At 37.6% G+C, this 21,302-nt stretch overlaps 1 protein-coding gene across 3 annotated transcripts in view; it reads right to left on the reverse strand.

Moving 5' to 3' along the window:
• Nucleotides 1–2,006: 2,006 nt before the first annotated feature.
• The window catches only part of COP1 (COP1 E3 ubiquitin ligase), a 214,756-nt gene continuing 195,460 nt past the window's right edge, over nt 2,007–21,302 (reverse strand). For all 3 annotated transcript variants that reach the window (XM_043924369.1, XM_043924370.1, XM_043924371.1), the window contains 2 exons: nt 4,616–4,660; nt 2,007–2,344 (listed from right to left, as the gene is read on the reverse strand). In XM_043924369.1, the coding sequence (XP_043780304.1) occupies nt 2,327–2,344; nt 4,616–4,660 (63 nt within the window). In that variant the 3' untranslated portion in view covers nt 2,007–2,326. The remainder of the gene's footprint in view (nt 2,345–4,615; nt 4,661–21,302) is intronic.

Raw genomic sequence — 21,302 nt, forward strand, 5'->3', positions numbered from 1 at the left:
CATTCATTAATCTCAGAAAAGAATCCCAACCGACATTGTTCTGGTTGATGACAGGTGTAACTTTTGAACTTCTGATAGTGATCCTTCCTCTCAGAACTACTAAACATTTATCAGGTACTTAACTCCCAGAAGTTATTAGTTAAGATACAACTGTCTTAAAGCTTTAAAAACTGAAAAATTTCACTTAGGTTTCAGGCTTACTCATTTGGCAGTAAAAACTGACTTGAACAGATCAAGACTATTTTTAGTCTTTATTAATCTCACATAACATGAACACTGATACATTTTGCTGCAGAAATGTTAATGTGTTTAAAAACCTCCAGACTCTGTCAGAGGGTGTTATATAATACATAGTATAGGTACTCTAGGGCTTCTCTGGTGGCTCAGCAGTAAAGAATCCACCTAGATGCAGGAGACTCAAGTTCAATCCCTGGGTCAGGAAGATCCCCAGGAGAAGGAAATGGCAACCCACTCCAGTATTTTGGCCTGGGAAATCCCATGGACAGAGGAGCCTGGTGGGCTACAGTTCATGGGGTTTCAAGAGTCGGACACAACTTAGTGACTAAACCACTACCACTCTATTGCTTTCCCAAAAGTCAAAAAGTTCTAAATTCCAAAATGCATTTGGCCCAAGGGCTTTGGATAATGAAATGTGGACCTGTAGTAGGTTTCAATAATTTAAAATAGAGGGATACATGGGATAGTCTGATCACCTTTATCAACTACATACTTAGTCATACTAAACTTTTCTAGGTGTTTATTTCTATAAAATACATGTGGTATGTAATTCTGATTATCTTTGTCTAACACGTATTCAGACTTAAAGTAGCTCAAACAGAAAACTTCTGTTTTTTACTTTTGCTTAACCTGCTACTCTAAGTTCTTTCCTTTTACAAACTGAAATCAATGTGCAAAATTAACCAGACAGTCTAAGAGATTACATGGCTTGAATATTTGGGAAATAGGGCTTCAATTTCTTTTCTTCTAAGTGAGAGGCTGGCAAATGATGGTCTGTGGGCTTCCGCCTATTTCACAGCTATGCCCACTTATTTATATATGGTCTGTGGCTGCTTTTCAGCCACAATGGCAGAGCTGTGTAGCTGTGGTAGAGACCATATGACCTGCAAAACCTAAAATATTTACTATCTGGCCCTTTATTGAAAAAGGTTTGCTGAGCTTTGATCCAAATTGATTAGCCCACAAGGGTACTAATACCTATGACTACATCAGAGCCATGACTTTATAAAATAAGTAGGTTTGTCTGCATTTAGGGCTTATTTAGGGCTTCCCTGGTAGCTCAGCTGGTAAAGAATATGCCTGCAATGCAGGAGATCCTGGTTCGTTCGATTCCTGGGTCGGGAAGATCCACTGGAGAGGGGATAGGCTATCCACTCCAGTATTCTTGGGCTTCCCTGGTGGCTCAGCTGGTAAAGAATCCACCTGCAGTGTGGGAGACCTGGGTTCGATCCCTGAGTTGAGAAGATCCCCTGGACAAGGGAACGGCTACCCACTCCAGTATTCTGGCCTGGAGAATTCCATGGACTGTATAGTCCATGGGGTTGCAAAGAGTCAGGCATGACTGAGTGACTTTCACTTTCACTTTAAGGCCTTATGGGTGACATTTCAAAGGCAAAGACAGAGACAGCTGTCACAGACTGATACTCCCTTTCTGTCTGAATGTGGTCTCAACAGGTCAACATGTTAGACCCTTGGCCAGATCCAGAGGCATGAGGAGTATGCTACTTGCTGATGATATAACTGGTCAGAGGATGAAGACAGAATTTCATAAGGTGAAGTTAATAATGTTCCCATCGATTGTAAACGTTAAACTCACTGAAAAGAATCCTTATGCTTTACATTTATGTTGATATGCATAATTCCAAAGAGGTCGAGAAATACGGATCTTACAAATTATTCATCAGTATATTGTAATTCAGGTGTGCTATGCTTCTTGAAAAGACAAAATTATCTTTTGCCACATTTGACAAAAAGTTCCCCAGCTCAGCTGTGGCTCAATAAACTTTTATTATTTTTTTGTTATTTATTTTTATTCAAAAGAATTTGTTTCCCTATCACAAAAATTAGATAAGCATACCACCAACAGCAGCAAAGTCTGTAGAGTTACATTGATGGTGGAGAGTTCACTGGGTATTCCCAATGTCCCGAAGGTCAAAAGGAGGAAAAACAGGGAAAGAAAAAAATACTCAAAACAAATCCAAAACCCATGGTGACTTTGGGGAGAGACATTGCAGGATCTGTCTTCTCTCATTGTCGGCTGCAGATGTATTTCAGCAGGATCTAGTACAATTTAACTTGAGGAAACCCTTCATACCAACTCTAGCACCTAATAGGGAGAAAAAAGAATCAGTACAATAAAACCGTTTTACAATATAGAAAAAGTTTAATCAGTCTTCATTACATTGTAAATAAAGAACCAAACCAAGTAATCGTTTCCCAATTGCTAAAATGCCGAAGAATTTGAAGGGTTTAGACATTAATCCATTCTTACTTTCAATTCGATAGCTGCATGAACTCTTTCAGGTTAGTTATCTCTACAGTTAGCTAGGGTGTCTTTGAGATAAACTACATAAAAAATAAAGATAAATGACTGTCTGATGCATAGCATGAATATGATGTTTTTGGAATATTAAGTTAGTATCTTTCCATAATCATAAGAAAAATTTTAACTATTACTGTTTAGAATTTTAATCTATTTCTTGCATTGACAAGCATCTCATAGTGATCAAGGTATTCAGGACCTAAAATCTAATCTTTCCCTATTGCTTCTTTTATTTTCTAGTCAACTGCCTGGGTATCAAGATATTTTGTTAGCTATTAGAGTAGTACCTTATCATACAAAAAAAAATTGTGATATTGCTAAAACTAAAAATAAGAAAAAGCAATGATCAGTTATAAAAAGAGTAGAAGAAATGGCTGAGAAAGGACACTGAATGTGAGGACAATTATGAGTACTGTCAGAGAGGATTATGTTAGATGAAGACTGTAATTCTAGGCTGCTAAGAAGGAAATGGCAACCCACTCCAGTGTTCTTGCCTGGAGAACCCCAGGGACGGCGGAGCCTGGTGGGCTGCCATCTATGGGGTCGCACAGAGTCGGACACGACTGAAGCGACTTAGCAGCAGCCTCAGCAGCAGCAAGAATTAAAGGAGCAACTTATAGCCTGCCGTGCTAAGGCTTGAGTTATACCCGTGCTTCCCTAACGCTTTTTGTCTTTACATTTGGCAAGCATGTTACTTTACATAAGAGGTCAGGGCTACTGAACAGAAATCTAAAGATTTATCACTGAAGATTCTATAAGTATATATGTAGCTTTGAGCTTTCTGTAGTTACATTAGCAATCCCAGTTGCCTCAAAGGCCAAACATGTAGAAGAATAAAGTACAGCTTTTTCAATACAAGCCTTGCCATGAGAATAAGGAGAAACTGAGAGACTACAGAATCACTTAAAATGGAGATTCTAAGATCTTCTACCATCTTGTATGAGGCTTCCATAACACAGCACTGGCTTTTGTCCATGACTCTCTAATAAGTCTTCCCAAATAAAAGAAACCAGATATATCAAAAGAAGTATACCATGTAAACTAATCTGACCAGCTAATAGTGCTGTTCTGCTTTGCATTTGCTCCTTTCCTCTCTGTAGGACAGTGTGTGAGGCCTGGATTTGCTCTCTTGATTACCTGGTCATTCTCTACTCGGGAGGAGTGGAAGGAAGCCATGGCAAAATTAATGTTAAGTGGCAGGGAAATAGACACATCTTATTTTTAAAAATGCATTCCGATACTTCTATAGCAGCACAGAATATGTGGAAAGAACTGGTACCCACAAACTAAGTGCTAATCAAACCCATGTAATAAAAACCCTTCTCTAAGACGATGTTTCGATTAAAAGCTCACTGCTTAGCTCAGGATTTATTTATCCAATGTACTGTGCCTAAGTGCTGAGTATCCAATGGTGTAACTAGATAAAATTTTATTTCCTTGAACCCCTAACTACCAGGAAAAGTATGTGGAATACTATATCTGAATTTGGGAATGAGGTTGTGAGTGAAGAGAAATCAAAGCTTTCAGATTATACCAATGGCATGATCACACAATCAATCAACTTTCAACAGAAAAGTAGAATTCCTTTTCTTCCCCTGGCAACTGAGGAAACATCTGCTTGTCAAGATAGAAAAGGAAGAAAAACACGACGAAGAGAAGAATACAATAAGAGTTAAAGACATTTTAAAATTTGCTAAGTGTCTAAGCATCTGTTGCTATATCTTGGATTCTGTCCCCTGAATACCCAGCGGGACAGCTGCATAGGCATAACAGAAGCTGAACAGTGAATGGCCCACGGTGAGCGCTTCATAGTCTTCATCTTGTCATTCTGACCGCCTTTCAGACCCTTCAGCATTTGTATAACCTCTAACAAGTACTATCATCTCCCCCAAAGTTGCAAGCTACCTATTCTTCTCCCCTTCAATCAAAGCCATTTCCAAGCAGACAGAGACTCATGATTTGGCATGCTCTCTAAGGCTTAGTACAACTCTGTATTTCCGTGTTATAGTTATAGTCTGCTATAGCCTAAAAATGGAGATGTATAAAATAGCTTACCTTAATTGTACCCTGACTGTTAGCAGCAATCAGCACATTGGACTCCTAGAAAAGAACAAGAACTTTTAGAGTACAGAGAAGGAATTCCCGCAGGGCAGCCCAGGAGAGTAATTTCCTCTTCATCCTTCTTTCTTTCACTTTACCCTAGGACACCAATACAATCTAAACTGGAGAAGCAACTTTAACATGCTTTTAACTATGAATTATAAATTCAAAATCCCATATTTTGAGGATTAGATTTAATAAAAAAAAAAAAGTTGGAAGCAGAGTAGGAAACTTTCAAATGTAAAGAAAAATAAAAGAGAAACAGACTGCCACTAGGAGGAAAGCCAAGAGAAACAAAGACTGAAACAAAGCACAAATAATAACTTGAGAAAAACAAAGTACATAGTTCTTTCCCTGGACAACTTCCCCTTCATTCATTTTATCCCCTGAGAAACCAGCAACTGTTACACATCTCTACGGATAGCTACCTGGTATTAGGAAAACAAAATAAAACAGAATGTGAATATTCATCTGTAGACAGACGGCTATCTTTGTTTTCAACGCTTCTATCACTCTATATGCATTTTAAAAACCTTGGTGATTACTTCAAATAGAATTCATGTGGCAACATATTGTTTAAATATTCTAAGCCTTAAGAAAAAACTATTTCTCTGGAAAGCAGAAAGGATGGAAAAGGAAACAGACAAGACTGAGTTTACCAGAGAGAATCTCACTGATTAGGAAGAGCTGGGACATGCCTTCTGTTATAAAGAGTCTAATAGGCTTTGAGCTTTGGAGTGTACACGAGTCTTTTTGTTTTTCAGGGCAGGCAGTCAAAAGGAAGTAAACAGATTCAAAACTGCCATAGAGGCCATTTGACTGATGTGAAGTCCAAGTCCAAATAATAGCTCTCAGAAACAGATAAAGTGGTCAAACCTCAATGAAGGATGGGATCTGCCTGAATATCCTACAGGTTTCATCAGAAAGTGATAAAAAGAAAGAACAATTTTGATTTGTATTCTGGGAAAGTTACTGCAACCAATCTTGAGTTAAACCTTAGTTTCTTTGATGCAAAGCATCTGTGCTCTACAAACATCTATATTTCTATCATTTAACTTTCTTTTGGATTGCAAGTAAAGTTACCTTTGAAAACTGTTCACCTTGTTGCTATTGGTGTAGGAGGAAAAAAATGATCTCTTCTGCTAATCCCAAATTTGGGGGATCAGACTATTTCTTGGATGCAGTCAGTGGTGACAGCATCAATGGTCAGTATCATGAAGGAATAAAGAGGACCTCCCTTGGATAGGAATCCGCCCACCAATGCAGGGGACATGGGTTCAATGCCCGGGCCAGGAAGATTTCACATACCTTGGAGCAACTAAGCCCGTGAGCCACAACTACTGAGCCCACATGCTGTAACTACTGAGCCCTGTGCACCCAGAGCCTGTGCTCCCCAACAAGGGAGCCACAGCAACGAGAACCAGCACACGACAACTGGAGAGCAGCCCCCACTCGCTGTAACTAGAGAAAGCCCGAGCAGCAGTGAAGACCCAGCACGGCCAAAAATAAATAAATAAGACATAAAAAGGAAGGACCAAAGACATGCTTTTTCTGGAAGTGGGCATGGGAATTGCTGATGATAGGGTCTGGAACACAGAATCCCCAAATATGGCACATTGGCATATTGAATATTTCAAGCTAAAGGATTTCAAGAAAATGGCAGAAGCAGGAAGGTTACTCTGCCCTTCCATATCCTTCCCTTCTCCCCTAAAACAAAATTCTCATGTGGGAGGTGTCCTCCCTATACCAAGTAAAGGAACATCCTTATCTCCAACAACAAAGGAATGCTAAGAACAATCCGTTTCCTGCGGCTTCCTACTCCTGAGTACAATTACCTCATACTCCCTAACCTACCACATTGCTTCATGACCACCCACTCTTCACAAGCACAGCAGAGAATACACAGGTTCACCTCCTCGGGTCTTCATTTCCTTATGAAGGCTTTCATGTCATGTAAAACATATTCAATAAATCTATATGCTTTCCTCCTGTTAACTTGTCTCTCAGAATTTACAGAACCAGTCAAGGACCCTAAGAGAGTAACGAAAAACGTTTTCCTTCCCTGTTGTTGTTGTTCAATTGTGTCTGACTCTTTATGACCCCATGGACTGCAGCACGCCAGGCTTCCCTGTCCTTCATTATCTCCTGGAGTTTGCTCAAATTCATGTCCATTGAGTCGGAGATGCTATCTCACCATCTCATCCTCTGCCGCCCCCTTCTCTTCCTGCCCTCAATCTTTCTCAGCATCAGGGTCTTTTCCAATGAGTTGGCTCTTCACATCAGGTGGCCAAAGGACTGGAGCTTCAGCTTATTTCCTAGCTGACCTTTTCCCTTAAATCAGCAGATGAGAGTTGCACCATGAAGAAAGCTGAGCGCCGAAGAATTGATGCTTTTGAACTGTGGTGTTGGAGAAGACTCTTGAGAGTCCTTGGACTGCAAGGAGATCCAACCAGTCAATCCTAAAGGAAATTAGTCCTGAATATCCATTGGAAGGACTGACGCTGAAGCTTCAATCATTTGGTCACCTGATGCGAAGAACTGACTCATTGGAAAAGACCCTGAGGCTGGGAAAGATTGAAGGCAGGAAGAGAAGAGAACAACAGAGGATGAGGTGGTTGAAGGGCATCACCAAATTGATGGACATGGGTTTGAGCAAGCTCCAGGAGTTGGTGATGGACAGGGAAGCCTGGTGTGCTGCAGTCCATGGGGTCACAAAGAGTCGGACATGACTGAGTGACTGAACTGAACTGAACAGCACATACATTCTTGAAAACAGTAACATAGGAAAATAGCATTCACTATCAGAATTAGTTTCAATATCCACTTTGGGGAATTATGGGCTATGACTGAATGTGCATAGCGTTAATACTTCCATACCGGCGGGGGTGAGGGGTGGTTGTGATAGGGGGTATTCCCAAATCCCTCTTATTAATCTACTCTTTTAGTAAACTAAGTTCAGAAATTTGTTGGAGTGAGTTTTAGGCATCTTTAGGGAATACAATAAGTCACTGTGAGCTTCTCAAGAGGGGGAATTTCTGTATATGCTGCAGAAAACCACAAAAAAAGGCACTGTAGTTTAATGCAATTTCTTTCTCACAAGAACTTTAAACAAGTTGTTTAAAGCTAGATGAGGCAGTCACCAAGAATTGCTCCCTCTGCTATGGGAACACATAACGTCAGGATAATGAAAAATTTATGACCCAAAGCTACCTCTCTTTCTGCCATTTTGGTTCGAGTCATCTTTCAATACAGAAGAAAGTAGAAAAACCTGGTGGAGATGAAGACTCATCCTGAGGGCAATCCACCTCCGCCAATTACAGAGATTATTAATTATACAACATAAATTTGTAATTCTTCAAAGGTTGGAAGAACCTCTGAAAAAACATGATATATTACCATACAGTATGAAATTGCATGCTCAATGTAAGAAAGTAACTTGAAACACTTCTTCCTGTGGAGACAGATGAAATATCTCATTTACAAATAAGCTAACACAGAGAGTGATTACCCAGTTGGTACTGTCTTTCAGGACTAATATATAGGTAACTAAGTCCTAAGAACTTTTAGAAACACCCAAAACTATTAAACGTGACAAAAAATAAAAGAAAAATAATAGGTTCACTTCTCAGTATGTCCCTCCCTCCAAAGCAAACAAATATATTAAAAAGGGATTTAGGATTAAACTGCCTTTCAGAAAGGCAGATATTAGCTTAAGATAAATGAATTTTTACATGCAAAAGAAAAATAAAGCCAGGCATTTTATTCAGCATAGAGGTACAGAGGTGATAAGTACAAGGTTATCACTATAGTTTTTGAGTAATTCTTGTTTGCATTTTGAATGACTAGTAATTCTTAGCTGTAGCCTGCCAGAGCGCTAATGTAAATAAGTAAGTTCTGGCTCAATGTGTTGCTTTTACTCGCTAAATAAAAGAAAAATGCCAGCCAGTAGTTCTCATTATTTTCTCCCTCTTTCTTGGAAACCGGCAGTTTTCCTACAAAGACTTCCTCAAGGTTAAGACAACAATGCTCCTACTATTTTCTTCTTAAGATAAAGAGATTAAAAAAGACTACGGAAAAATCAGCAGCAAGTCTTTTACAAAAGTAGAAGACAAATACATAAGCATATATGAACTTACTGAGAAAGCCGGAGATAGATACCACAGTAACTTACACTGAAACAAAACTAGCGTCCACTGGAACTGTTTCTTCTTTGCCAGCTTGCCTATAAAAGAGCTACCATAGCTACTACATTAAAATCCTGAGCAAGTTGAGAACTGACAGTTACTCATTTAGCTTGAAACTGGAGGATACAGTCCTAGAGACAGTCATAATCAATTTTAAATGTGAAGTTGCTTCACTAGATATATAAATATGTGATTAAGAAACTTCTATGTCTGGCTGGTAACAGAATAAATGCAATGGATGTGCCCTCCTACCTTAGACAGGTAGAAAACTGAACAAGATATAAAAGACAGCACTGGACAACAGGCAGCACGGGACTGTGATTACAAGAGGAGACACAAAGAAGGTCATCCTATAGTCACCTCGGCTTTCTGCCCGGAGGCCACTTCTGGACCACAGAGCAAGGGAGGGGAATCCAAACCGACAGAGAGGAACCTGAGAAGACCATAGCAGAGTAAGGTGAGGAGACAAAGGTGCAAGCACGGGGCATCTGTGGAACAGCTGGGATTTGCAGGGCACAGTACCACAGAGGAGAAAGCCACTTAAAAGTACAGTTCCAGGAATATGTACTGGGGTGCCCTTGATTGTACATAAGAATAACACACTGTGTGCTCACAGGGTGCAACTACACAAACCCAGAAAAATAACAATGAAAAGGGACAGTACAACTACTGAGAATCTAAAACATTATCAAATGCTAGAATTCACACAGGGTTAGGAGATGTCGGAGTTTAGACAAACCAGAGTGAAGACAACATTCAATGCCCTGATTTAATAGAGTCCTCAGAGGGTCAGGCCTTATCAGTAGGGCTAACCTAGCCTTAAAACAAATGTTCCTCTAGACCAGGGATTAGTAAACTGATCCTATGGACTAAATCCAGCCCCAACTGCCTGTATTTTAAGCTTCACTTTTAGCAGAATCCAGCCATAGTCATTAGTTTACAGTTGACTCTCTGGTTCTTAACCAACAGTGGATCAAAAATATTTTGGAGAAAAAAATCTAGATAGTTCCAAAATGCTAAACTGAACTTGATATTTGTGGCAACATTTGATTTACAACTATTTACAAAGCATTTACATTGTATTAGATAGAAATAATACAGAGATGACAAAGTATACAAGAGGATGTGCTAGATTACATGTAAATACTATGCCATTTTATACAAAGACTTGAGTGTCTACGGATTTTGGTATCTGTTGGAGGTCCTGGAAGCAGTCCCCGGTGAATACCAAGGAAGGTAGGTAAGTACTGTCTATAGCTGTTCTTGCACTATAGTAGCAAAATAGAGGAACTGCAACAGACCATATGGCCTGTAAAGGCTAGAATACTTGCAATGTGGTCCTTTAAGAAAGAGTTTTGCTAACTGCTACTTTAGCTATCCTAATAAAGTTTAAAAAACAAGTGTCAAAAGAATCAACTTTGTCTCCAAAAACTCAACTTTCTGTCAAAACAAACTTTAATACTCTTAAAAGAATTAAACAAAATCTAGACATTCACCAATAAAGCATTCATAATATATAGCATTTTAGAGACAAAAATAATCAGGAAAAAATTTCAATGAGTAGAACCAGACGTAGAAATGAAAATACAATAGAAGTACCAAATGAAGACTTTAAAGTAAGTATAATTATATTCAAATATTTGAAGGAAACAATGGTCTTAATGAGAAAAGAAATGGAAGATATAATATAAAAATCTAATGGAATTTCTTCACTTGAAAAGGATAGTATCTGAAACGAAAAATTAATTGGATGGGCCTAACAATAGATAAGACAGCGAAGAATAAAGTAACAATAAATGTGGCAACACAGGAAAAAAAAAATCTAAATTGATGCAAAGGCTGGAAAGAAAGAAAGAAAAAAATATTAGTATTTGACTAAACAATAGGACAATATGCAATCTAATAAATGTGTAATTGGAATTTCAAAGGAGAAAAGATAGAAAAGGTATATGAAGATATAAAACTAAAATTTTTCCAAATGTGAAAACCCATAATCTAAGAAGCTTAATATTCAAATAGAAAAAGGCACAACACTAATATATTAAGATACATCATAAAACACTAAAAATAAGTAAGAATGAGAAAATCTTGAAAACTGCCAGAGGAAAAAAAGGTTTATTTGTGTAAAATAAACAGAGTAGAGAGATCAGAAGGGGGAGTGTCCACATCCTATCAAGAGTCACACAGATCCCTCGGAGCCTCTTCCCCAAATTAAAATGATGACAGCATTCTGACCGGTGTGAGGTGTGATATCCCACTGCAGTTCTGATTTGCATTTCTCTAATAATGAGCAATGTTGAGCATCTTCTCATGTGTTTGTTAGCCATCTGTATGTCTTCTTTGGAAAAATGTCTGTTTAGGTCTTTTTTCCCACTTTGTGATTGGGTTGTTTGTTTTTCTGGCATTGAGTTGCTCGTATATTTTGGAAATTAATCCTTTGTCAGTTGTTTCATTTTCTATTATTTTCTCCCATTCTGAGGGTTGTCTTTTCACCTTGCTTATAGTTTCCTTTGCTGTGAAAAAGCATTAAAGTTTAATGAGGTCAGGTCCCACTTGTTTACTTTGTTTTTATTTCTGTTACTCTAGGAGGTGGATCATAGAGGCTCTTGCTTTGATTTATGTCATCAAGTGTTCTGCCTATGTTTTTCTCTAACAGTTTTATAGTTTCTGGTCTTACATTTACGTCTTAAATCCATTTTTAGTTTATCTTTGTGTACGGTGTTAGGAAGTGGTCTAATTTCATTCTTTTACATGTAGCTGTCCAGTTTTCCCAGCACCATTTATTGAAGAAGCTGTCTTTGCTCCATTGTATATTCTTGCCTCCTTTGCCAAAAATAAGGTACCCATAGGCGCATGGGTTTATTTCTGGGCTTTCTATCTTGTTCCACTGGTGTATATTTCTGTTTTGGTGCCAGTATCATACTGTCTTGATGACTGTAGCTTTGCAGTAAAATCTGAAGTCAGGAAGGCTGATTCCTCCAGCTCCATTCTTCTTTTACAAGACTGCTTTGGCTATTCAGGGTCTTTTGTGTTTCCATATGAATGGACACTGGTCAGAATGGCCATTAACAAAATGTTTACAAATAATAAATGCTGGAGACAGTGTGGAGAAAATGGCACACTCTTGCACTGTTTGTGGGAATGTAAACTGATACAGCTATTATGGAAGATGGTATGGTGATTCCTTAAAAAACTAGGAATAAAACCACCATAAGACCCAGCAATCCCACTCCTAGGTATATACCCTGAGGAAACCAAAATTGAAAAAGACACATGTATCCCACTGTTCACTGCAGCACTATTTACAATAGCTAGAACATGGAAGCAACCTTTATGGAATGCATTCCATAAAAAGGAATGCATTTGAGTCAGTTATGACGAGGTGGATGAACCTAGAACCTATTATACAGAGTGAAGTGAGTCAGAATGAGAAAGATAAATATTGTATTCTAATGCATATATATAGACTCTAGAAAAATGGTACTGGAGAATTTATTTACAGGAGAGCAATGGAGAAACAGACACAGAGAATAAACTTATGGACAGAGAATAGACTTATGGACATCGGGAGATGGGAGGAAAGGGTGGGATATGGAAAGAGTAACATGGGAACTTACATTACCATATGTAAAATAGATAGCCAACGGGAAACTGCTATATGGCTCAGGAAACTCAAACAGGGGCTCTGTGTCAATCCAGAGGGGTAGGATGGGGTGGGAGATGGGAGGGAGGTTCAAAAGGAGGGGACATATGTATACCTATAGCTGATTCATGTTGAGGTTTGGCAGAAAACAACAAAATTCTGTAAAGCAATTATCCTTCAATTCAAAAAAAAAAAAAAGGATGACAGCAAAGCCACAGGAAGACACCGTCTTCTTGCCTGGCAAGAGCTCAGCCAATAAGAGACAGGCACAACTCAGCTAAGAAAAAGTCATGGACTCTTTGTCTACTCTAGCTCTCCCAACTTCCTTTCCCCCTCTACAAGAGATCTCCTCTCCATTTTGCTGGAGACTTGCACATGACTCAACATAGCTGCAGACTATGAATTGCAATTCTTTGATGATCCTGAAAAACTCATTTTTGCTGCAGAAATAGCTGTTTTATGTTAACAATTACATATAGAAGAACAAGGTCACCAACTGTCATCAGAAGTAATTCAAGCCAATTAGACACAGCTTTTTTAAGAGGATAAAGAAAAAAACCTATCAACCTAGAAATATTATGTAAAAAGAGAGATATTTTGACAACAACTAAAGCTAAGATAGCAGCATAGATGCACTGTAAGAACTGCTTCAGGAAGTTCTTATAAAACTTAAACCTAAACAAAATGATGAAGAGTGCTGGAAATGATCAATATGTGGGTAAACATAAAAGATATCTGCTTTCTTGTTCTTTAATTTTCTTAACAGATAATCACCAATTAAGGCATACATTATAACAATATATTACGCTATGATAAATAGAAGCAACATATATGTCAGCAAAAGTACACAGGATAAAAGGGGTAAAAAATACAAGTACACTGGAATGGTCTTCCGTAACATAAGTGGTATATCTGATGACTGCGATAAGTTAAACATGAATATTATAAACCTTAGAGAAACCACTAGAAAAGGAAAAGAAACAGTATAGCTAATAAACTACTAAAGGAGACAAAATGAATGATAAAATATCCAATTAAAAAATGAGAAATATTGGCATAAAGAACAGATAGGCCAGACAGACAACAAATAAATAGCAAGATGGTAGACAATACCTAACTAGACTGACAAGTAAATGTAGATGGCTTAAATACTACAATTAAAAGGCAGAGATGATAAGACTTGATAAAAGAGCAAGTTTATGTTGCCCACAAGAAACACACTTTAAAGAAAAACAGATTTTTTAAATAAAAAAAAAATATACCATGCAAACATTAATCATAAGAAAGTTGGGATGATTCTACTAATATCAGAAGAAGTAGACTTCTGGGAATTTCCTGGTGGTTCAGTGGTTAGAATTCAGTGCTTTCACTGCCACGGCCCAGGTTCAGCCCCTTGTCAGGGAACTAAGAGACTGCAAGTCACAATGCACAGCCAAAAGGAGAAAAAAAAACAAGCAAAAAGTCCATAGAAGGTAGACTTCAGGACAATGAATATGACCAGGAATTAGAGAAACATTTTATAATTAAATAAGGGTCCATTAAAAAAAATCCTAAATGTGAATATATAAATAAAATAGAGCTTCAAGATACATGAAGCAAAAACCGATAGAACTGAATTGAAACAGGTAGCTCCACACTTGAGTGTGCAGATTTCAACACTCATCTGTCAATAATTCGAAGAATAAGTAGATGGAAAATAAAAAAAGATATACAAAACACTTGAATAATACTATCAGAAACAAGTTGAACAAATTAATATTTATATAAAATCTTAAATGGTAAAAGTACATATTCTTAAGCTACCTACAAAGTATATACCAAGACAGACCATGTGCCCAGACTATTAAACATATCTCAGTTCATTTAAAAGAATGAAACATTTAAATGTGGACTCTGACCAAACAGACCTGAAGTAAAAATCAGTAACAACAGACACCTGGAATATTTGGAGATTTTAAACACTCTTATACAACATAGGGCTCAAAAAAGAAATCACAAGGGAATAAGAAGCAATATGCTGAAAGATACTGAAAAAACAATATATTAAAATTTGTGTAATACACCTAAGGGCTTCCCTGGTGGCTCACCGGTAAAGAACCCGCCTGCATGTAGGAAACACATGCTCAAATCCCTGGATCAGGAAGATCCCCTGGAGAAGGAAATAGCAACTTGCTCCAGTATTCTTGACTTAGTGACCAAACAATAACAAATACACGTAAAACAGTGCTTAGATAGAATTATACCTCTTAATACTTATATTGGTAAAGCAGAAAGTTTAATATAAATGACATAATAACTTTCAGCTTAAGAAGCTAGGAAAAAAGCAAATTACATACAACAGAAATATAAATATGGTAGTAATAAAAAGCAGAAACCAAATAAAATAAAAAGACAAAAATGGGTAAAAATTATTAAAAACAAAAGCTAGTTCTGGAAATAAAATTGAAAAATCTCTACAAAAGGAGAGAAAGGGTAAGGTAATAATATCCACAATGAGGGGCTATCACTGGACATCCTACAGATATTTAAAGAAAAAGACAGTGTGAGTAGAAAAAACTTTATGCCAATAAAGTTGACACACAATGAAATAAATGAATTGTATGAAAGACAATTCAATTCCAAAATATGATGGAAGACCAAGTCAGAGGAGGAAGGAACACCTCCAAATTCAGTTTGAGTCAAACAAAGCAAAAGATATTATTAAAAAATTACAGACCGATTATGAAAGTGAAAGTGAAGTTGCTCAGTCGTGTCCGACCCTTTGCGACCCCGTGGACTAGAGCCCACCAGGCTCCTCCGTCCATGGGATTCTCCAAGCAAGAATACTGGAGTGGGTTGCCATTTCCTTCTCCAGGGGATCTTCCCGACCCAGGGATCGAAGCCAGGTCTCCCGCATGGCAGGCAGACGCTTTAACCTCTGAGTCACCAGGGAAGCATAAATAGATGTAAAAACTCTTAAAAAATTCCAGTAAAGAGAATTCAGCGATGTATAAAAAGAATAATACATCATGCTCTAGTGGTTTTAATCCAGATATTCTAGTAGGCTTAACTTTTTTTTTAAGACAATGAAAGTAATTAATTTTTAACAGAAGAGAAAAATCATATAATTACAATAGATATGGAAAATGCATTCAACAGAATTCAATACATATTCATAGGAAAAACTCTCAGAAAACTAAGAATAGATAAGAATTCCTCAAGGTGATAAGGAATACCTATGAAAATCTTCCAGTTAATGTCATACTTAATGGTGAAACGTTGAACTAATTCTCAGACTGGGAGCAAGGGCAGGATGCTTGCTATCACCACTTGTATCTAACCCTGTATTAGAGGTCCTACCCAGTGGGCAACAGTCAAAGAAAAGAAAGGAAAAGCATACAGATCAGAAATAAAGAAGTAAAACTGTCTTTATTTGTAAATGACATGGCTGCCTATGTAGAAAAGTCTGTAAAAATCTTTAAAACAGCTGCTAGAACTAATATTTTGACCTAGTAGGGCTGTCAGATCCAAGGTCATTATATTAAAATTTATTTCTATAAACCAGCAATGAATACTTAGCAAAGGGATTTTTCTAAAAATATCACTTATAATAACATCAAAATAGAAACTGCTTGGAGATAACCAAAATACATGTAAGATCTACATGTTGAAAATTATAAACTAACACTGAGAGATATTAAGGAACACGTAAATAAACTGACAGAGATACCATGTTCATGGAGAGATACCCCCATAAATAAGGATGGATTTATGTGTAAGTCTTGGTACACAGGATGATAAACACTTTCTTTTTAATCTGAAGACACAGGTCCCTATTAAACAAAATCAGAATATATCCCTTTCCTTATTTAGTCTCCAAATGTTAAGCATGTTAAACTGATTTCTCCTTCTCTCAGAATAATAATTTTGCAGAAAAAATAGAAATAGAAGATTTTATATTAACAAATCAAATATTTAAACCAAGTGGAAAAGTTCCTATTAAAACTTGACCAAGAATGGAGAAGGAAATGGCAACCCACTCCAGTACTCTTGCCTAGAAAATTCCATGGATGGAGAAGCCTGGTGGGCTACAGTCCACGGGGTCGCAAAGAGTCGGACACGACTCTTTCACTTAAAAAAAAAAAATAAATAAATAAATAAATAAAACTTGACCAAGAAGAAATAGAAAACATGAATCGTCCTATAATGTAAAACAGGCATTACATTAAAAAAAAAGAAAAAAAAACTGAATCCACTGTCAAAAATTTTTTCTACCTCAGGCTCATATGATTTCACCTACAAGTTCAATCAAATATTCAAGAAAGGAGCAATTCCAATTTTACACAATTTTTTCCACAGGAAAGGAACACTCCTTAACTTGTATTATGAAGCTAACATAACTATGCAATCAAAATTTGACAAGGACGATACAAGAAAGAAAAATTATAGGCCTATGTTATTCATGAACATAGATGGAAAAATGCTAAACAAAATAGCAGGAAGTCAATTGTAACAATATATTGATATAAGGATACTATATCTTGAACAAGTTGGGCTTATTCCAACAACAAAAGATTGGTTTAACAGTAGGAAAAAAAATGCTACCTGTTACATCAGTATTTCAAAAAGAAATATTACATCAATAGGTACAATAGAAAGCAATAATATACTTTAGCATTCATTAATGACAAGAAAACTTCACAACTGAAAATGAAACTTCTTAATAAGGGTATCTACAAAAATCCTAAAGTAGAAATCATATATAATAGTGACATAATCAAGTTTTCCCTCTGGATATCAAAACCTCTATTTAATATTCTATTAAAGTACCTGGCCATTGGAATAAGTCTACATGAACAAAATGTACCAAGGTACCAAAAGTGGGAAGGTAGATTAAACTTTCATTACTTGTGGATCATACTGTTGTATGCATAAAAAAATCCTTAACATGTAGAAGTGCATAATTAAAATTGCTAAGAGAGTCTAGCGAGTCTCCTGGATTGAGAAATAGGGACAATAATGTACTATTCTTTAGGCACTGTTGATTCTTTCTCTCTTAAAATAGGAAATTTGTTTACTTGAATAGGTAGAATAGACATGTGTGGTAAGAATCCAAACGGTACAAAAGAATAGAGGAAAAGTGAGTGTCTCCCACCTCTTGGTTCTGAGTTCCTGGAGCAATTGCTATGATTAGAAATGATTAGATGTGAAATCTTTCCAGATAAATTAGCACTATTACTGTGAAGTTCCAATGTATGGCAAAGCTTTCTCAAGATGTAAGGAAACATGAGTTTTCTATCAGCTGATTCTTTTCTTGTTTGATTTCAGGATATCAAGCAACTCTACCCCCAATTTGGGATCACGTTTGTAAAAGTGACAAACTGTATTTTATACTCAATTCTAAGTCCCCTGATCACCTCAGAGAGATCTTTCAGCTTCTCTTACAAAATAAAGCACCTCCACGGAATTCACTTCTGAGTTCTGGGACATGTTAGTAATTGGCCTTCTGAGTGAAATGGACCTAAATCTCTATCTCTAAAATCAAATTAACAAAATATGCAGGCAAATTATGCTATGTAGAGTGAAAGTGGCGGAGTGGAATAAACATGGTCATTGTGGTCGGAAACACTTGAATTCAAAGCTCTATAACACTTCCAAACTATGTCATCCTGGACAAGTTACCAAACCTCTCTGACTCTCAGTCTCTTCAAATATCAAATAAAACTAAGCTAATGAAAACTGAGCTCACAGAGCTAATGGAAGGAAAAAGTGAAGGGGAGGGGTGGGGTGGAAAGAAAACTGAGCTAAGTGAGTTGTTTTTATGACGAAATGAGACACTTAATGTATCTGGCATATAGTATGCATCCTATAAGGAACTGTTTCTAAGTGAGCAAGGTTTTTGGTTTTTTTTTTTTTTTTTTCAAAAAGAAAAGATAGAACTGTCCAAAATCATGAGAAAATGAAGAAATTGTTTAACAATAACATGTTATTAGATTTGGGCATTAGATGGTATTGGTGAATTCTTGCTTCCCAGGTGGTTCAGTGGTAAAGAATCCGCCTGTTAAAGCAGGAGACATGGGTTCTATCTCTGGGTCAGGAAGATTCCGTGGAGAAGGAAATGGCAACCTACTCCAGTATTCTTGCCTGGAAAATCCCATGGACAGAGGAGCCTGGTGGGCTACAGTCCATGGGGTCCCAAAGACTGGGAAAGGAGTACAACAAGGCTGTATACTGTCACCCTGTTTATTTAACTAATATGCAGAGTACAGCATACAAAATGCCATACTGGATGAATCACAAGCTGGAATCAAGATGGCTGGGAGAAATACCAACAACCTCAGATATGCAGATGATATCACTCTAAAGGCAGACAGTGAAGAGGAACTAACAGCCTCTTGATGAGGGTGAAAGAACAAAGTGAAAAAGCTGACTTGAAGCTTAATATTCAGAAAACTAAGATCATGGCATCAAGTCCCATCACTTCACAGCAAACAGAAACGGAAAAGTGCAAGCAGTGAAAAGATTTTATTTTCTTGGGCTCCAAAAATCACTGCTGACGGTGACTGCAGTCATGGAATGAAAAGACACCTGGCTCCTTGGAAAGAAAGCTATGACAAACCTAGACAGTGTATTTAAAAGCAGAGACATCACTTTGCCCACAAAGGTCTGTATACTCAAAGCTATGGTTTTATCAGTTGTCATGTATGGATGCGAGAATTGGACTGCAAAGAAGGCTGAGCGCCAAAGAATTGATGCCTTCGAATTGTGGTGCTAGAGAAGACTCTTCAGAGTCCCTTGGGCTTGAAAGGAGATCAAACCAGTCAATCCTAAAGAAAATCAATCCTGAATATTCACTGGAAGAACTGCTGCTGAAGTTCCAATACTTTGACCACTTGATGTGAAGAGCCGATTCATTGGAATAGACCCTGAGGCTGGGGAAGTTTGGAGGCAAAAGGAGAAGAGGGGAGCAGAGGATGAGATGGCTAGATAGCATCACCCACTTAATGGACATGAAAATGAGCAAACCCATGTCTGTTGAGTTGGTGAGGCCATCCAACCATCTCATCCTTTGTCGCCCCCTTCTCCTCCTGTCCTGGGGTTACACAGAGTTGGACACAACTAAGCGACTGAACAACAACAACGGTACTGGTGACCTGAGAAGCAGCTCGACCTAATGTTCACAACCTTTGCAGAAGTCCCTGGAGCTAACTCAGCTTCTAGAACTTCACTTTGACAGAAGCTTCTGGAAAAAGTTTTCCCTCATCTCCTAGGTGACAGGGTAACTCACCAAATTGCTTCCACAGAGAGAATAAATGTCCATTATCCCACTTTCAGAATATGACAGTGGCTTCACCATAAGTTTATTATTTTCATGCCATTTAGAGTCATCTATCACTATCCATCTATCATCATTAGGTGGGAGATAATACTCGGGCCTGGTGCACTGGGAAGACCCAGAGGAATCGGGTGGAGAGGGAGGTGGGAGGGGGGATCGGGATGGGGAATACATGTAAATCTATGGCTGATTCATATCAATGTATGACAAAACCCACTGAAATGTTGTGAAGTAATTAGCCTCCAACAATAAAAAAAGATAAATTAATTAATTAAAAAAAAAACAGCTCAAAAGATTTTTTTGAAGTGAATTATATTGAAATACCTTTAAATAAACAAGCTTATAATATGTGAGGGCAATTTTTATCATTTTTAAAGGGAAATTAAATATAGGAAAATACTGATTAAATTATTTAATAACCTAACTGAACTCTCTACCTCTAATCTCCTCTCATTACAATGCACTCTATACATGGCTACAAAAATATTCTCATGGGATAAGCTTATCTCCTGGTACACTGGGCGTTAGGAGCTTACTAATCCCTATAGAAGAGAGCCCAGACTTCTTTTCCTGTGTGTTATTCTAGACTGTATACTCTGGTACCTCTCTGGCCTCATTCCCCAATAGAGTTTCTAAACCCATGGACAGAGGAGACTGAAGGATTACAGTCCATGGAGTCGCAAAAGTCAGATACGATTTAGAGACTAAACCACAACCACCACCCACATTTTGTCGTGTAATACTCTATTAGAAGTATTCCCCACTTGCATTACAGTTTCCCTCATCAACATCTTAGTTCACATTTTCCTCTAACTACACGAAAGGCAGTGTAGCAGAAAGAATGTGCATTTTGGAGTTAGGTAGACCTGGGTTCAATTTCCAACTCTATTACTCCTTATTTGGTTGTGTTGTCTTGGGTAAACCAGTTAACCTCTCTGAACCTCAATTTCACTTTAAACAGACATCAGACAGACCTCAAAAGTATGTAACTTAAAAAAGATTTCTAGTGATGATTTTGAATTCAGATAAAACTTATCGTATAATGCCTGATTGGTAGTCACCAGATGCTGGTTTACAGTCTTCTGTCCAGGTATGGTCTTTCCATTGTCTTAAGCTTTCTGAAACTCTTTTAGTATTTATGAAGAACAGCACAGAAGCCAATATCTTCATAAAATTTTTTAAAATTCTCCCTATTAGAAGTCATCTCTCCCCTCCAGGGCCACTATTTTCTGTGATAATTCTTTTTTAAGGATTTCTTTTATTCAAGCTTATACCACAGTTATTTGTTTATAAATATTTTGTGTTTGCTGCTGCTAAGTCACTTCAGTCGTGTCCGACCCTGTGCAACCCCATAGACGGCAGCCCACCAGGCTGCCCCGTCCCTGGGATTCTCCAGGCAAGAACACTGGAGTGGACTGCCATTTCCTTCTCTAATTCATGAAAGTGAAAAGTGAAAGTGAAGTAGCTCAGTCGTGTAGATTATAAATCACTTAAACACAG

This window comes from Cervus elaphus, chromosome 14 (genome assembly GCF_910594005.1).
Source record: "Cervus elaphus chromosome 14, mCerEla1.1, whole genome shotgun sequence".
Classification (NCBI taxonomy): Eukaryota; Metazoa; Chordata; class Mammalia; order Artiodactyla; family Cervidae; genus Cervus; species Cervus elaphus.